The 14538-nt window shown below is 42.5% G+C and overlaps 1 protein-coding gene across 2 annotated transcripts in view; it reads left to right on the forward strand.

Annotated features, from left to right (window-relative positions):
* Window positions 1-14538, forward strand: part of LIMK1 (LIM domain kinase 1) — a 213222-nt gene that overhangs the window by 126075 nt on the left and 72609 nt on the right. For both annotated transcript variants that reach the window (XM_073616568.1, XM_073616569.1), the window contains 2 exons: window positions 11351-11489; window positions 14087-14196. In XM_073616568.1, coding sequence (XP_073472669.1) covers window positions 11351-11489; window positions 14087-14196 — 249 coding nt within the window. The remainder of the gene's footprint in view (window positions 1-11350; window positions 11490-14086; window positions 14197-14538) is intronic.

Raw genomic sequence — 14538 nt, forward strand, 5'->3', positions numbered from 1 at the left:
TCTAGCTGTAAGTTTTTTTTTTTTACGTTGAACAAAGTTTTTTTATTGATCAAATACACATTATGTTTACATTCCGTACATACTTGGTAACTATTACATTCAAGACTATACATTCTTGTGGGTATAAAAGAGAATACAGGATGTTTTGCTATATGGGTAGATTTAAAGAGTATATACATTATAATAAAGAATATTCAGTAAGACATGCTTCGTGGTTTTTATTTCAATCGTTTGTGTTGTTTTCATGTGCAAAGTTTCGGATTCTTGCAGCCAGCAGTCCCACACTTTATTATATTTGGTTGGGCATCCTCTATTAATATATATATACATTTCTTGTATGGTAAGGTATTACCGTATTTATCGGCGTGTAACACACACTTTTTTCCCCTTAAAATCAGGGGGAAATCGTGGGTGCGTGTTATACGCCGATCCCCACTAATTGTGATCTATCGGAGCGATCGCCGCCGACATTCACATAGCGTGTAGTTTTAAATATGGTGCTGAACGAGCGCCGCCGAGAACACAGTGACTGGGCAGAGCCGAGATACACATAGCCGAGTGTTCTCGGCTCTTTCCGGCGCCGCTCGCAGTCACGCCCAGTTCCGCCATTGGACCTGTGTTATGTCCATCATAGGGCGGGACTGGGCATGACTGTGAGCGGCAACTAGAAGAGCCGAGTACACTCAGCTATGTGTATCTCGGCTCCGCCCAGTCACCGAGTCCCTCCGAACTCCGCGGCGCCATATTTAAAACTACACGCTTTGTGTATGTCGGCGGCGATCTGTTCAAGGCAAGCATGTAATGGACACTGGGGGCAAGGCTGCACTGGGGCAAAGCTGCACTGACAATTCTGCACTGGGGCAAAGCTGCACTGACAAGGCTGCACTGGGGCAAAGCTGCACTGACAAGGCTGCACTGGGGCAAAGCTGCACTGACAAGGCTGCACTGACAATTCTGCACTGGGGCAAAGCTGCAATGGACACTGGGGCAAGGCTGCACTGACACTGAAAAGGCTGCAATGACACTGACAAGGCTGCAGATGGACACGATAACGCTGCATTGATGGGCATTTAAATGTAAGTTTTTTTTCCTTAAACTTCCCTCCTAAAATTTTTTTTCCTTAAAATTCCCTCCTAAACTTGGGGTGTGTGTTATACGCCGGCGCGTGTTATACGCCGATAAATACGGTATTCTGTCTTCTACTCCACAATCCTGGGAAGTAAAGGTCTCATTCATTTTTTAGCTATAATTTTCCGAGCTGAGAACAACGTATCATGGAGGAATATTTTAGTGAATTTATCTATTGTATCGGGGAATATTCCCAGCAGGCATTGTTTCAGGTCTAGTGCTAATGGTGAGCCCATGGTAGCATGCAGGAAGGTTACTATTTGCTTCTATAAGCCTTGTATTTTTGGGCATGCCCAAAGCAGGTGGAAGAATGTGCCCGTTTCTTGCCCACACATCAAATATATTGTGGATTGAGTACGTTTATATCTAGCAATTCTAAGGGGTGTGAGATATGCTCTGTGAATAATGTAGATTTACGACAGTCAGTCAGAGAGTTTGTGGGATACAGCCTTACAGGACTCCAGTGCCTCCCCCCATTCCTCATCCTCTATTGATCCCACCTCCCTCTCCCACAGGGGCTTCAGGTTATACGCTAGTTTGGTGGATGCAGGGGTAGAAAGCATATTATAAAAGGCTGAGATAAGTTTATGAGGGGCTGTGCTCTTAATTACTGCCATTATAACATTAGAGGTGGAGTGCAGAAGGGAGTTTGGAAACTGAGATTGTGTTGCGTGACTGAAGTTGTAAGAATGAAAAGAACATGTGATTTTGGAGTGTGAATTCTTCTTTAAGTGTGTTGAAGGTCTTAAGGTTGCCATCTGATAGGAGGTGGTATAGATAAAATATTCCCTGCGTGGTCCAGACTCCTGTGTCCTGTATTTTAATGAATTCAGGGACATTCTTGTTATGCCATATCGGTGTTTAATCATTCTATTGTGGTGTTCCCAGTATTGAGGAGGCTAGGTCCCATATTCGCCTGTAATGGTATATTAAAGTTTGTCTGGATGATGAATCTTTTGCTATCTGTTTTGTCTAAGTGGAATAATTGTGACAAGTGACAACTGTGATGCGATGTAGTAGAGATTGAAAACAGGAAGAGCTGTGCCCCCCAGGTCAGTTGGGTTTTTGAGTGTTTGCCATGCCAGTTTATGTCTGCCGGTTCCCCAGACAAAAGGTTTAAGAAGGGCCTCTAGAGATTTAAAATGTTTCATAGGTAGGTCTATCGGCCTGTGCCACAGAATGTGTAGGATTTTGGGCAGTAGAACCATTTTAATTAGATTTATGCGGCCCCATATCCCCAGCGGGAGACGGGCCCAAATTCGTATTTTAGTTTTAATAAGGGAGAAAGGAGGTTCAATGTTAAGGGGTGCGTAGTCCGCAGGGAATCTGGATATGTGAATCCCTAGATATTTAATGATGCTGACCCATTGTAATGGTAGTCTAGCCTGGGTTTCCAGGGGTGGAAAACTATTGGTAGGATTTGAGACTTGTCCCAATTCATTTTTAACCCAGAGAATTTTCCAAACTGTTCAATCGTTTGGAGTGCTGTGTGGGAAAAAAAGTCTCGAGTCAGCCAGATACAAAAGTGTATCGTCTGCATACATGCTTATTTTTTCAGTTAGGGATCCCACTTTCAACCCCTTGATCTCTGGATTAGCTTGGTTCGATACCGCAAGGGGTTCCGCCACAAGGGCATAGATCAGTGGTGATAGGGGGCAGCCCTGTCTTGTGCCTCTACTAAGGCCAAACGCTTGAGGCCGCTACCTATTAGCCACCACTTTAGCTGAAGGCACCTGGTATAGTAGTTGAACCCACTTGATGTACCGGGGACCAAATCCATATCCTTCCAACCATCTCCAGAGATATCTCCACTCCACCGAATCAAATTCTTTTGCTGTATCTAGAGTCGCTACGACCCGCGTCCCCACATCTTCATGCATGGCTTGTAAATTTATGTATAATTTCCTTAGGTTAAAGGAGGTATTGCGACCGGGCATGAAACCTGCTTGGTCTGCATGTATAAGGGATAATATGACCTGATTGAGTCTAATAGAGAGTACTTTAGCTAATATTTTGATGTCAACTTGTAATAAGGAGATGGGGCGGTAGGATCCTGGGTAGCCCGGGTCTTTTCCTGGTTTGGGGATAAGGAGTATTATTGCCTCTGTCATGGAGGGGGGCAATGTGAATGACTCGAAAAGGTGATTATATAAGTCGAGTAATTTAGGGGTGAGTATTTCACTGAATTGAGAGTAAAACTCAATAGGGAGGACGTCTGATCCCGGTGATTTAGACCTGGCAAAGCTGGCAATGGCAGTCGTGATTTTGTCTGTGGTGAGAGGTGCCTCCAAGAGGTCTACCTGCTCTTTTGTCAGTTGAGGAAAGGCGACACCCTCAAGAAAGAGGGACATTGATTCCGTTGCAGTGGGGGCTGTCGTTGTATATAGGTCAGCAAAGAAGTCCCTAACCATGGACGTCACTTTGGGTGGGTCTGTAATTTGCTGACCTCCATGGCCATGTAGTGTGATGACAATCAGGGGCCTATCTTCGCTGTGTACCAGGTATGCCAACAACTTGCCCGCTTTTTCCCCATGCTCGAACATTTTTTGTTTATAAAAAAATAGTTTTTGTCTTGTCTTTCTGGAATTGTAGCTGGGTTACTATCCTAGTTTGCAATTTGAGCGAGTTTGCCTTTGCTGGGTTTGGGTTGGTAGCATAATCACGCTCGGAGGAGGATAGGTCCGCCACCGCCTTATCAAAAGCACTATTGGATTCCGCCTTAATTTTATCAATGTGCAAAATTAAAGTTGAGCGGGAAAATAGTTTAAAAGAGTCCCATACTGCCGAGGGAGATGCAGAGTGATCATTCTCTGTAAAGTATAATTTCCATTTGTTCACAATCTCATTGTCCTCTGGTAGGAGCCAGAGCCAAAACGGGTTTAAATGCTGCTTCCAGAAGTTGTGGTGTCAGCTTGGAGAATTTAGTTTCACTGGCTGTTCTCAAGGTGGGTGGTGCTAATTGGAGCTCGTCCAGCTCTGGGTTTAGCGTGGTGTTAAAATCACCCAGCCAGACTGCAGAAATGGCAGGGTTATGGGCCATGAACGATAGTCCCTCCTTAATTATGGCAATGTTAAATGGGGGGGGGGGGGGCATAGAAGGCCAGTATGAGGAGGGGTTCTCCATAAAGTTTAGCAAATAGGAATACATATTGTCCCTGTGGGTCAGTGGATAACTCACATAATTCAAAATGACTTGGCTATTAAGATCTGGCATGGGATGTGTGGGTAGAATGAAATGCCCACCCAACCCATGTGCGGCGGACTGCCATCCGGAGGCTCCCCTCAACACGTATTTCAATCAATATCTGCATGTTGTTTTTTGAGCAATGTGAAGACTGCTGCGCGCTTAACTTTCTCGCGCAGGCCCCTCACATTCCACGTGAGAAATTTTAGAGATGCCATAGGGAGACGATCTTAGAATAACTTCTTCCAGTCATTTTAAACATTCTTTTTCCTGTATACAAAGCACTTAGGACCCTAAGGCTCATACATGTCACTAGCAGTATTATTTTATGTAAAACATATAAAGATCCACATAGGTATAGCCTATACCTATAGGCTATAGGTATAGCCTATATTGTCTTAAATACAAAGATGCTAAAAACCAGCCCACCTATAAAAGCACCACTTAGCACTTAGGATCTAAGCAATTTAAGGTCTCTATATAATAAAAGATGTCACACATGAAAAATACAACAATGATTGTACAATCAGATTCTGTAAATCAGCCACTAATAAAATCGATACAGTATAAAGAAAACAATACTAAAAATACTCCCAACTAAAAGAGTCCTTGATAATATTGTAGCAGCGCGCTCTTGTCAAATCATAAAAAATGGCAAGCTTCCATACAAAGTTCATATATGGGACAATGGTGCAGAGGAGATCAATAATGACTTGTGCTGTAATTGATCATAAACCAAACTCCATCCACCAGACACTTCACCACATGAGGGAATCTCCCCTTTGGGGGTACACTCACAACATAAACGGATTTATTGTGACTTTAGTCAAAACTGAATCTTCACCAGTCCGTCAAAACTTCCACCAAACTTTAGTCACACTGTGTAAGGCTCCAGTAGTCATGTGAAAAGATGAATTGTCCACATAGTGTGATACTGTATACCGATTTTAATAAAACCCATAAACCCCCTTACAAGATATACGTACTAAAAAGAAGTTAATATGAAGCAGTAATAAAGTGCTTGTGCAATGGTAATCATCCGGCCACCGATAATAGTACAGATGGGACGTCTGTGTACATCAGCTGTTTGATCTACTTCCTGGTTGTTAGGCGGCCCATGACACACACGTGTCACTTCTGGTAAATCACGGAGATCATGATCTGACGCGTTTCATCACTTCTTGACTTCGTCTGAGGGCGTGATCTCATGACGTGACAACTGGCATTTATACAAACGATGTCTCCGCCCAGCTGGCTGTTAACTAATTGGAACGACCTCGATTGTGTCTGCTCGCACGTCATGCGCTGCATGTATTACCAGCCGCACACACACAAAACGAAGCCATAGTTCTTGTTTAGTGAGAAGTTAGTGTATCTGTTGCTGCATGCGGTCTGAGGATGTCTGTAGGGGTGGAATGTTGTCCTCCACTGTGCTCAGCCTTGTCTCTGTATCCTTAACTTCATTGCGGAGTTTCTGGGAGTCCTGCCTGATGAGTGAAATGTCCATCTTCACATCCTCAATTTGAGCTGTCAGGGGGGCAGAGTGTGATTGCCTCAAGCAGTCTGTCAGTGTCTCCCGCCATTCGTTCTCCCCCCTGCCTTCTCAGCGGCACCATCTTCCTCCATGTCCTCCCTGTCCTGTTGGCGGAACTGTTTGAGTTTCGCCGCTGCAGCCTTCTGAGCTTTTGTCGGTGACATGCTGTGGGTGGTCTATGGTATTGTCCCAGGTAAGTTGGAGCAGAAAAATTGTCTGTGAGCTGCAGGATTAATTGGTAATGAGGATCAACGGACGGAGCTCAGAGCAGCAGCGTCCTACTCCATGCGGTGTCAGGCCACGCCCCCCATCTAGCTGTAAGCTAACATTTGTGTACCTTTTAATGCTTCTTTGCATTATCTTGATGCAATGGATAGACTGGGTCTATTGCAGAGACTCTTCCCAGAAATTCTGTGTGACAAGAAATACTTCTGATGGGTGAAAGCTGTTGTTAAAGGGAATGTACGTATAGTGTTTTTGTATGTGTTTTCTTTTTTATGTACTGATTATGTCCTTGATGCCCAACAGGCATGAGGCCTGCAAGCTATTGGGCAGCAGTCAGGCAGAAGAGTGGCAGTGGGTTGCTGGGATCTGGAATGCTTTCTGTGCTCCACCTGACACTGAAAAAAAGACTGTACTGTGAGATGAAGTTATCTCTGCCCACAGTACAAGTAAAGCTCCAGCCTGGGAGAAACCGGCGGGGTGTGAGTGATCATGTAAGTGAATACCAATGGGGGGGGGAGATGGAAGGGATTTGTTTTTACTGCCTTGATCACCAATGCTGGGATTGGGATATGGGGAGGTTAACTTTTACTGCAATTCCCACCAATGCAGGGGGAATGGGGGGTTAACTTTTACTGCCACGGACCACCAGTGCAAGGGGGTGGGTTACATTTCATTGCTCTGACCACCAATGCAGGGGGGTGGGGAATTAAATTTCACTGCCAATGACCACTAATGTATGGGGGTTAATAGTACTGACAGCAGTGCTCGGGGCTATTATTGCTACCATTCAGTTACACCAGTGTTGGGGAGTTATTATTACATCCACTGACACTAATGCTGGGGGTCATTATTGCGTCCACTGACACTAATGCTGAAGGTTATTATTGCGTCCACTGACACTAATGCTGGGGGTTATTATTGCATCCACTGACACTAATTAATGCTGGGGGTTATTTTTGCATCCCCTGACACTAGTGCTGGGGGTTATTCCATCCACTGACACTAATGCTGGGGGTTATTATTGCATCCACTGACACTAATATTGTGGTGTACTATTATTGCCACTGGCACAAATACTGGAGTTATTGTACTTCAGCGTCTTCAATGTGAATTGCTGTATGCTGCAAAAAAAATAAAAAATGAAGAAGGACCAGCATTTTGCCCATTAGTTTTGCCTGGGCTCCCTAACTTGATACAGTGCACCTCAATGCCCACTTTTTGTGTGTTCCTCAGGAAGTGTCAGTGGGCACACTTGAGGCTTATATAATTTTCAAGTTTACCACCGCTGGAAGTTCAGAACTAAAAAAAAATGTAAAAACTATACTTTTTTTTTTTTTTTTGTCAAATAAATGCGAAATACATTTTAAGCAAGTGGAGCTCAAGCTCTTGTTTATAGCACTGTAGAAAAAAACTTTGGGTTTATAGAGCTAAATTGTGCAAGTTCCAGTTTATACACTCAGTTGAGTAACTAACCCTCTTCATGCATATGAATGTTTGAAGGCAGTTTATTTTGTGGTTTCCCATAATGCTCTGCATTAAATATCCATTTGCAAAATAAAAAAATATAGATAAAATAAGCAACAGTTTAAAACATATCAACAGAAATAATTGACTTAAACCCCTTATTTACCTTTAAATCAGAATGCCAAATGGCCATCTGCCATGTTGGGGATTGATGTCAGAATTACTGAGATCTCTGCAGCATAAAAATGAACAATACACTTACACAATAGCCAGATATTCAGGACCTGAGAAATAGTTTATGGTGACATAGATCCAGGGGACCAGTAACCAGCCTCTTGTTTTTTGCTTTATTTTTCTTGATACTATTTGCTTATAGACCCACAAAATGTTGTTTTAAGAACGTGCCATTGTAAAAATTATCCTTTTTTTTTTTTCTTTTTGATTTTAAAGTGCAATGGTAGCCTAACAAGTTAGTTCCCTGCAAATAACTTCACTTATAGTATCTAATGAAGACAATTTGATGATTGGAGACAGTTTGCTGTTAGATATCTGTCATGACTAAATTGTACCTAGAAGACCTAGATGCAGCATTTAGTCACAGATGTTTTTTTTTCTGCTGTATAAACTTGTGACCTTTTTTTAATACCAAACATTAGAGAAAAGCCAAGATAATTTGCTTTTGGATATGTGTTTTGGGCTGCTGTGTTCTGCTCAAAGTTCTTCTTTTAAAGGTTAATTCCAGCCAAAACCCAAATGCAAGTCCCCTCCTTATTGTCCCCTGTCCCATGCTGTTTGGAGGTACTTCCCCAGCTGTATTTTATACTGTTTTTATACTCCCCTTTTCTAGTTGTCTTTAGGCTGGTTATGCATAATACACTTGGTGGTGATGTTGGAACACTCTCCTAACAGCCTCAAATGCAGAAACCCTATTAAAAAAAGGCAATACTGGTATGTCTCTTGTGGCCACTAGTCATATGCAATCCAGCCTAGTAAGTTTGAGGCTGGGTTCACACCTGTGTGAATTGGATGTGGGTTTCCCCACATCCAATTCACATGGTAGGAGATTGTGACCAGCTCTCTATGGACGCGGTTCACATATTTTGGCTGCGGCGCTGGTGTGAATTTGCACAGGAGTCCTGTACGTCTTTTTGTCTGTTTCAGGTCTGAATTCTGCCCAAAAATTTGTGCTGACATCGCACCTAAAACAGTGAACGGGGATGCACCGGACCCCTGCTGTGAGCCGCATGTGGCAATAGTGCGAACCTGGCTTTACTGTGATGCAGGAAGCAGAATACAACTAGTGCCCTTCTACTGACCCTGCAATGTATCTGTGTTTTCTATGACTAAAGTAGATTACAAATGAAGGTACATTTATTGATATGTGTAATTTTAGAACAGTTACAGAGTTCTGGAATGCATTAGTAGCAGAGTGACTGGTTTCACGTGTTACATTTTGTTGCATGTAATCAAACATACAGAGCTCAGGAATACATTTTAATTAGGAAATCTTAGGCTTGATATTCCAGAATATATCAAGCAGCTAAAGTACATCTTGATGTTACCTGTCACCCAGGCCAAATTCTTTCAGCCTTCTAAAAAACAAAAATAATCGGTGTATAGCAAGTGTGAAAATTTCTGCATTGGTGTGGTTTGCAGCAAGCCTTCCTTTTAACCAGTATATTTTAATTGTGTGATTTGTTTTTGTTTTTTGGCATTTATCTTTTTTAAAAACAAGGAATTGTTTAGATTCTGATATTTAGAGAACAATGATATACACTATAGCATATATACACAGGGTTCATAGATGAGGGGTCCTTTATTTGGCAGAGGTGAAAAGTGACAGTTCTACAGTCTACCCCCTGTTGTGGGCAGGATTGCCAAATTTGGAGCAGTGTTACATACAATAGGCACCATCTAGTGTCTGGTATAAGGAACTGCAGTTTCAGAAGCATGCATTTACTAAATCGTACTACGTTTTAATACATTTTTACCATAAGTTTAGTGGAATATGCACATTAATGCTGTCGCTATGTCCTGCTGGTTGGGCAAATTTTAAATGCTGTCCATAAGATGGGAAAGCCCCAAAATATACATCTTATTGTTGTGTATGTCTAGTCGCCCGTATTTAGGTCAGCCATCTTCATAGCTGTTGTCTGATCGGCAGGAAGGTCAGTACTCATAACTAGTTAGAATTTAAACATGGGACAAAATACTACATGTACATAGGGGACAAAACTGTAAAAAAAATTCTAGATCTTCTTTAAGGAAATCTGTCCCAAGAGAAATATTTTGGTTGCCATTGCTGAACTGGTCTTTTTGAACTGCTGGTTGTTGTACCGATGCCTAAGCTTTAGGCTCGATTCACACCTATGTATTTTTAGTGCTTTTTGCATTTTGCAGGTTTGCACTACAGTCCATTTAACATGGTTTCCTATGGAACATGTTCTGTAGTGCAAATCTGCAAAATGCAAAAAGCACTAAAAATGCATAGGTGTGAATCCAGCCTAAGACATTCTGGGGTTGATTTACTCAAACTGGAGAGTCCAAATCTGGTGCAGCTCTGCATAGAAACCAACCAGTTTCCAGGTTTTATTGTCAAAGCTTAATTGAACAAGCTGAAGTTAGAAGCTCACAATCAAAAGAAATCCGGTATTCGCCTCAACACTTCACCTTTATTGTTCCTTCATGCAAAAGACATCACAGACAGTGCGGGGCACAGTAAAAGTTCACACGATGTGCGCTATTACTAGCACTTTTAACCTAGTTTGAGTTATGAGTAAGCGCTAGTTACAGCACGAAACATGTCCACTTTTAATGTACCCCACACTGTCTGTGCTGTCTTTTGCATGAAGGATCAATAAAGGTGAAGTGTTGAGGCGAATACCGGATTTCTTTTGATTGTGTATCTGCAGACGAGCTGGATGCCCCTTCATCTAAACCCCGGCTATGCTGTGGATGGATGGCTAATGTGCTCACCTGGAGCGGCTTTCTGTTCAGTATAGTTAGAAGCTGTTTGGCTACCATGCACAGCTACACCAGATTCTGAGTGCTCCAGTTTTAGTAAATCTCCCCCTCTTTGTCTTTAACTCAGAAGTATTAGATCACACACAAGCAGCCAGCCAGCTCTGTCATGACAGGTGTACTTCAAAATTCAGCAATAAATGACACTGGTCATGATTGATAGATCTGTCTATAGGACTATGGTATACGTTTTTACCATAGTTGTCAGATAGTGGTACTTTCTTGGAACATTATTATTTTTTTAATTTAAAAAATTACTCTTATAAAAAAAGTTAAAGTGATACTAAGTCTTGTTTTTTTTTAGTTAAAAATAACATGCATGTTATACTTATCTGCTCTGTGTAATGGTTTTGGACAGAGCAGCCTCGATCCTCATCTTCTCTGGTCCCTCTTCGATGCGCCTGGCCCCTCCTTCCTGTTTAATTCCTCCCACAGCAAGCAGCTTGCTGTGGGGACACCCAAACCAAGCCAAAGCTCTGTGTGTCCATTCAGACACGGAGCTGCTGCCAGCCCTGCCCCCTTTCTCTCCTCATTAGCTAACTGACTTTGATTGACAGCAGCGGGAGCCAATGGTGTCGCACTGCTGTCTCAGCCAATGAGGAGGGTGTCCCGGGCAGCCGAGACACTGCGGCAACATCGCTGGATCTAGATGGGGCTTAAGTAAGTATTAGGTGGGCTAAGGGGGCTGCTGCACACAGAATGGTATTTTTTATCATAATGCATAGAATGCATTACTTTAATCATATTTATGTTTATTTGCTTATTTTAATAGTGATATGATTCCTCTTTTACAGATGCAGTGACTGTGGTGTGTCTTTGTCCCATCGGTACTATGAAAAGGATGGAAGACTATTCTGTAAAAAGCACTACTGGGCACGGTTTGGTGGCATGTGTCAGGGTTGCTTAGAGCATATCACTAAAGGACTAGTAATGGTACGTACAGTAAAAATCAACTGCCACCTCCCAAAGGTCTTACCATATATACTCGAGTATAAGCCAACCCGAATATAAGCCGAGACATCAAATTTTACCACAAAAAACTGGGAAAACTTATTGACTCGAGTATAAGCCTAGGGTGAGAAATGCGCAGCTACTGTAAGTGGAAAAGAGGGTCAACAATGCCCATTTGCAGCCTCACTGTGCCCATTTGCAGCCATAGGTCCCCCGAACTTCAGACTCGGTAGTTAAGGGTTCCTAGATGCCCCCTAGCTGCAGCCAAAATTTGGGGTCTCTGGACCCAAAGGGTCCTGAAATGACATTGCTGCAATTGGACACAGTTGACCGAATTGGGGGCCCCGTATCTCAGGGCCACTTGGTGCTAGGAAGCCCAAATTTGGTGTGCAAACCAAGTGGAACTAGCACTACAACATATCCTAGCACTAAGTGGCCCCGAGATACGGGGCCCCAAAGTCGGTTCGGAAAATGTCATTCTCTGCTGCAGAAAAGTGCTTGACATTTTCCAAACCGACTTTGGGGCCCCCGTATCTCGGGGCCACTTGGTGCTAGGAACCCCAGCTTGGATATGTTGTAGTGCTAGTTCCACTTGGTTTGCACACCAAATTTGGGGTTCCTAGCACCAAGTGGCCCAGAGATACAGGGCCCCAAAATCAGTTTGGAAAATGTCATTCTCTGCTGCAGAAAAGTGCTTGACTCGAGTATAAGCCAAGGGCGGCATTTTCAGCACAAAAAATTGTGCTGACAAACTCGGCTTATACTCAAGTATATACGGTACATATATACTTCTTGTTTCTGTGTGTTGTTGTGATTGCGAGTTGTAGCATTCCCTATGCTAAAGGCTCAAAAGTGGTTTCAATGCAGTAGAAAACAAGTTTTTAATGAAGGGAATGGAGGCAGAGGCATTATGTTGGTTTGAGTTGCAATTTGTGTAAATGCTAGTTGGTACCCGAAATTAACAGAAGTAGGATGTTAATACAGACCCAGATCTTTCATGTACATAGTATTTTACTTCCAAACGCTGCAAGCTGAACCATAAAAGCATGCAAATGTAGATGGTTACTCATTTTGCCAATTTAAAACTGGATTTTGCATATTTATTGGAGGCGGCCCAGGAGCATAAAGCCTCAAGCCTCTCAGCGGAAATTCAGAAGGCTCATTAATACTGTGTCAATGTCAAGTACATGCAAATCTTTTTCAGAAACCATGGTTGTATTGTCAGCCTTGTCATATGTATATTTTTTTTTAATATGAAGCAGTGTATGAGATAAAAATAATACATTTTATCAAGACAATGCTAAATTTACTACAGCTTATTAATGCTACTGCAGGGGAGAACTTGGCTGAGGGAGGTAGGGGTCATGTGCTAATAAGATATGTTGGACTGGTGGCCTTGGTTGGAGATACATTCAGACATTACTCAGAGCAGAACGAACAGTCAGTGACACATGCTGCATATGATCGCTACCTGCTCGCTGTTCAGATCTGTGATCACCACGCCTGACAAAGAGAAGTCTCTCAGCGGCAACTGCTTTTGCAGCTCTGAGATGTCAAGTGACTGAATGCTGAGAGCTGCAAAAGAAACTTATGTGAAAATGCCTGTCACAATAAACCATAGCTGTTGGGAACACTCACCCTTTCCTACGCACACCAATCAGTAAGACACCATGACACACTTTCCATTGTACACTTTTTTTAACTCACAGAGATCTGTTTTTACCATGAAACGACTAGTCAGTTGTATCTGCCCCCAAGGCCAAAGAGTTTGAGTCCTTCCCTGTGCTAATGGTATCTAAAACATTTTATTTCATAACATGTCTGTTAGTCTAAGTTCACACCTGAGCGACACAGAGAGAGGCTGCAGCGTCACCTTTTTTTGCACGATTTTGGAGCGACATCATTCATTTTGAATGGGCCTTCCTCCTTTTCAAAAATGCACCACGGAAGCCCAAGTACCAAATTTTGGCACTGAGCCAGGCACATTTGGTGCTGCTTTTTTTTGGTGCAATCTTTGTGTGTTTTTTTTGCATGACGTGGGAGAATCACCTATACGTTTGGGGTGCCCTGAAGAAATAATGCCAGCGCAAACGCTGGGATTCTGGAGACTCAGGCAGAATTGCGTGATTCTGCCCGCAATTCCGAAACACTATAACCCATGTTTTACACATGCAGTGTGGGAAACGCAGCAATCCCTGTATATTTCATATAAATTGCACAGTGTTTGCGATCCGGTGTTGGGTGTCAATACAAAGTTAAATACACCCCAAACGCATCTCAGTTACAGTGCAGTTTGCTCACACTGGATTGCATGGTACAAAACCACCATGCGATGCGGTTTCGGTGCAGCTCCAAAAAAGGTACCTGCACTGTGGTTCGATTTGAGCCCATTCAAAATAAATGGGCTCAAATCGCACCACACTGAACCGCATGTGAATGGCATGGGAATGTGGTGCGATTCTTGTGCGATTCACATACACAACACAGTTCATAGTGTGAACCTAGACTAAAAGTTGTCCTCAGAAATTAATGCTTCTTGTGCAGTATTTTAATCAAATTATATTTTTGTTTTTTTACAGGTAGCGGGAGAGCACAAGTATCATCCAGAATGTTTCTTGTGTTCACGATGTACCTCTTTCATTGGTGATGGAGAGACATATGCTCTAGTAGAAAGGTCCAAATTGTACTGGTAAGACAGAAAACATTTTATTTTGGGGGCTAAAGACAACCTACTGGACTGGTTTTAAATGTTACTTTGTTGTACATGGAAATAATATCCATTCCGGAAATAATAGGAGACAAAAAAAAATAAAAACAAAAGCGATTGTACTAAAATTCTGTAAAAGAAACCAGTTGCATTGCTAAAACAGAAGATATTTTCATGTCATTTTCACAATAATCCGTATTTATCGGCGTATAACACGCACCTCAATTTAAGAAGGAAAAAAAACTTTTTTTTAAATAAACCACTTTGAAGCAAAATAAAGGTCAGTGAGCTTCAATGCAGCCTGATTAGTGCCCATCTGCAGCC

The sequence above is a fragment of the Aquarana catesbeiana genome, linkage group LG02 (genome assembly GCF_042186555.1).
Source record: "Aquarana catesbeiana isolate 2022-GZ linkage group LG02, ASM4218655v1, whole genome shotgun sequence".
NCBI lineage: Eukaryota > Metazoa > Chordata > Amphibia > Anura > Ranidae > Aquarana > Aquarana catesbeiana.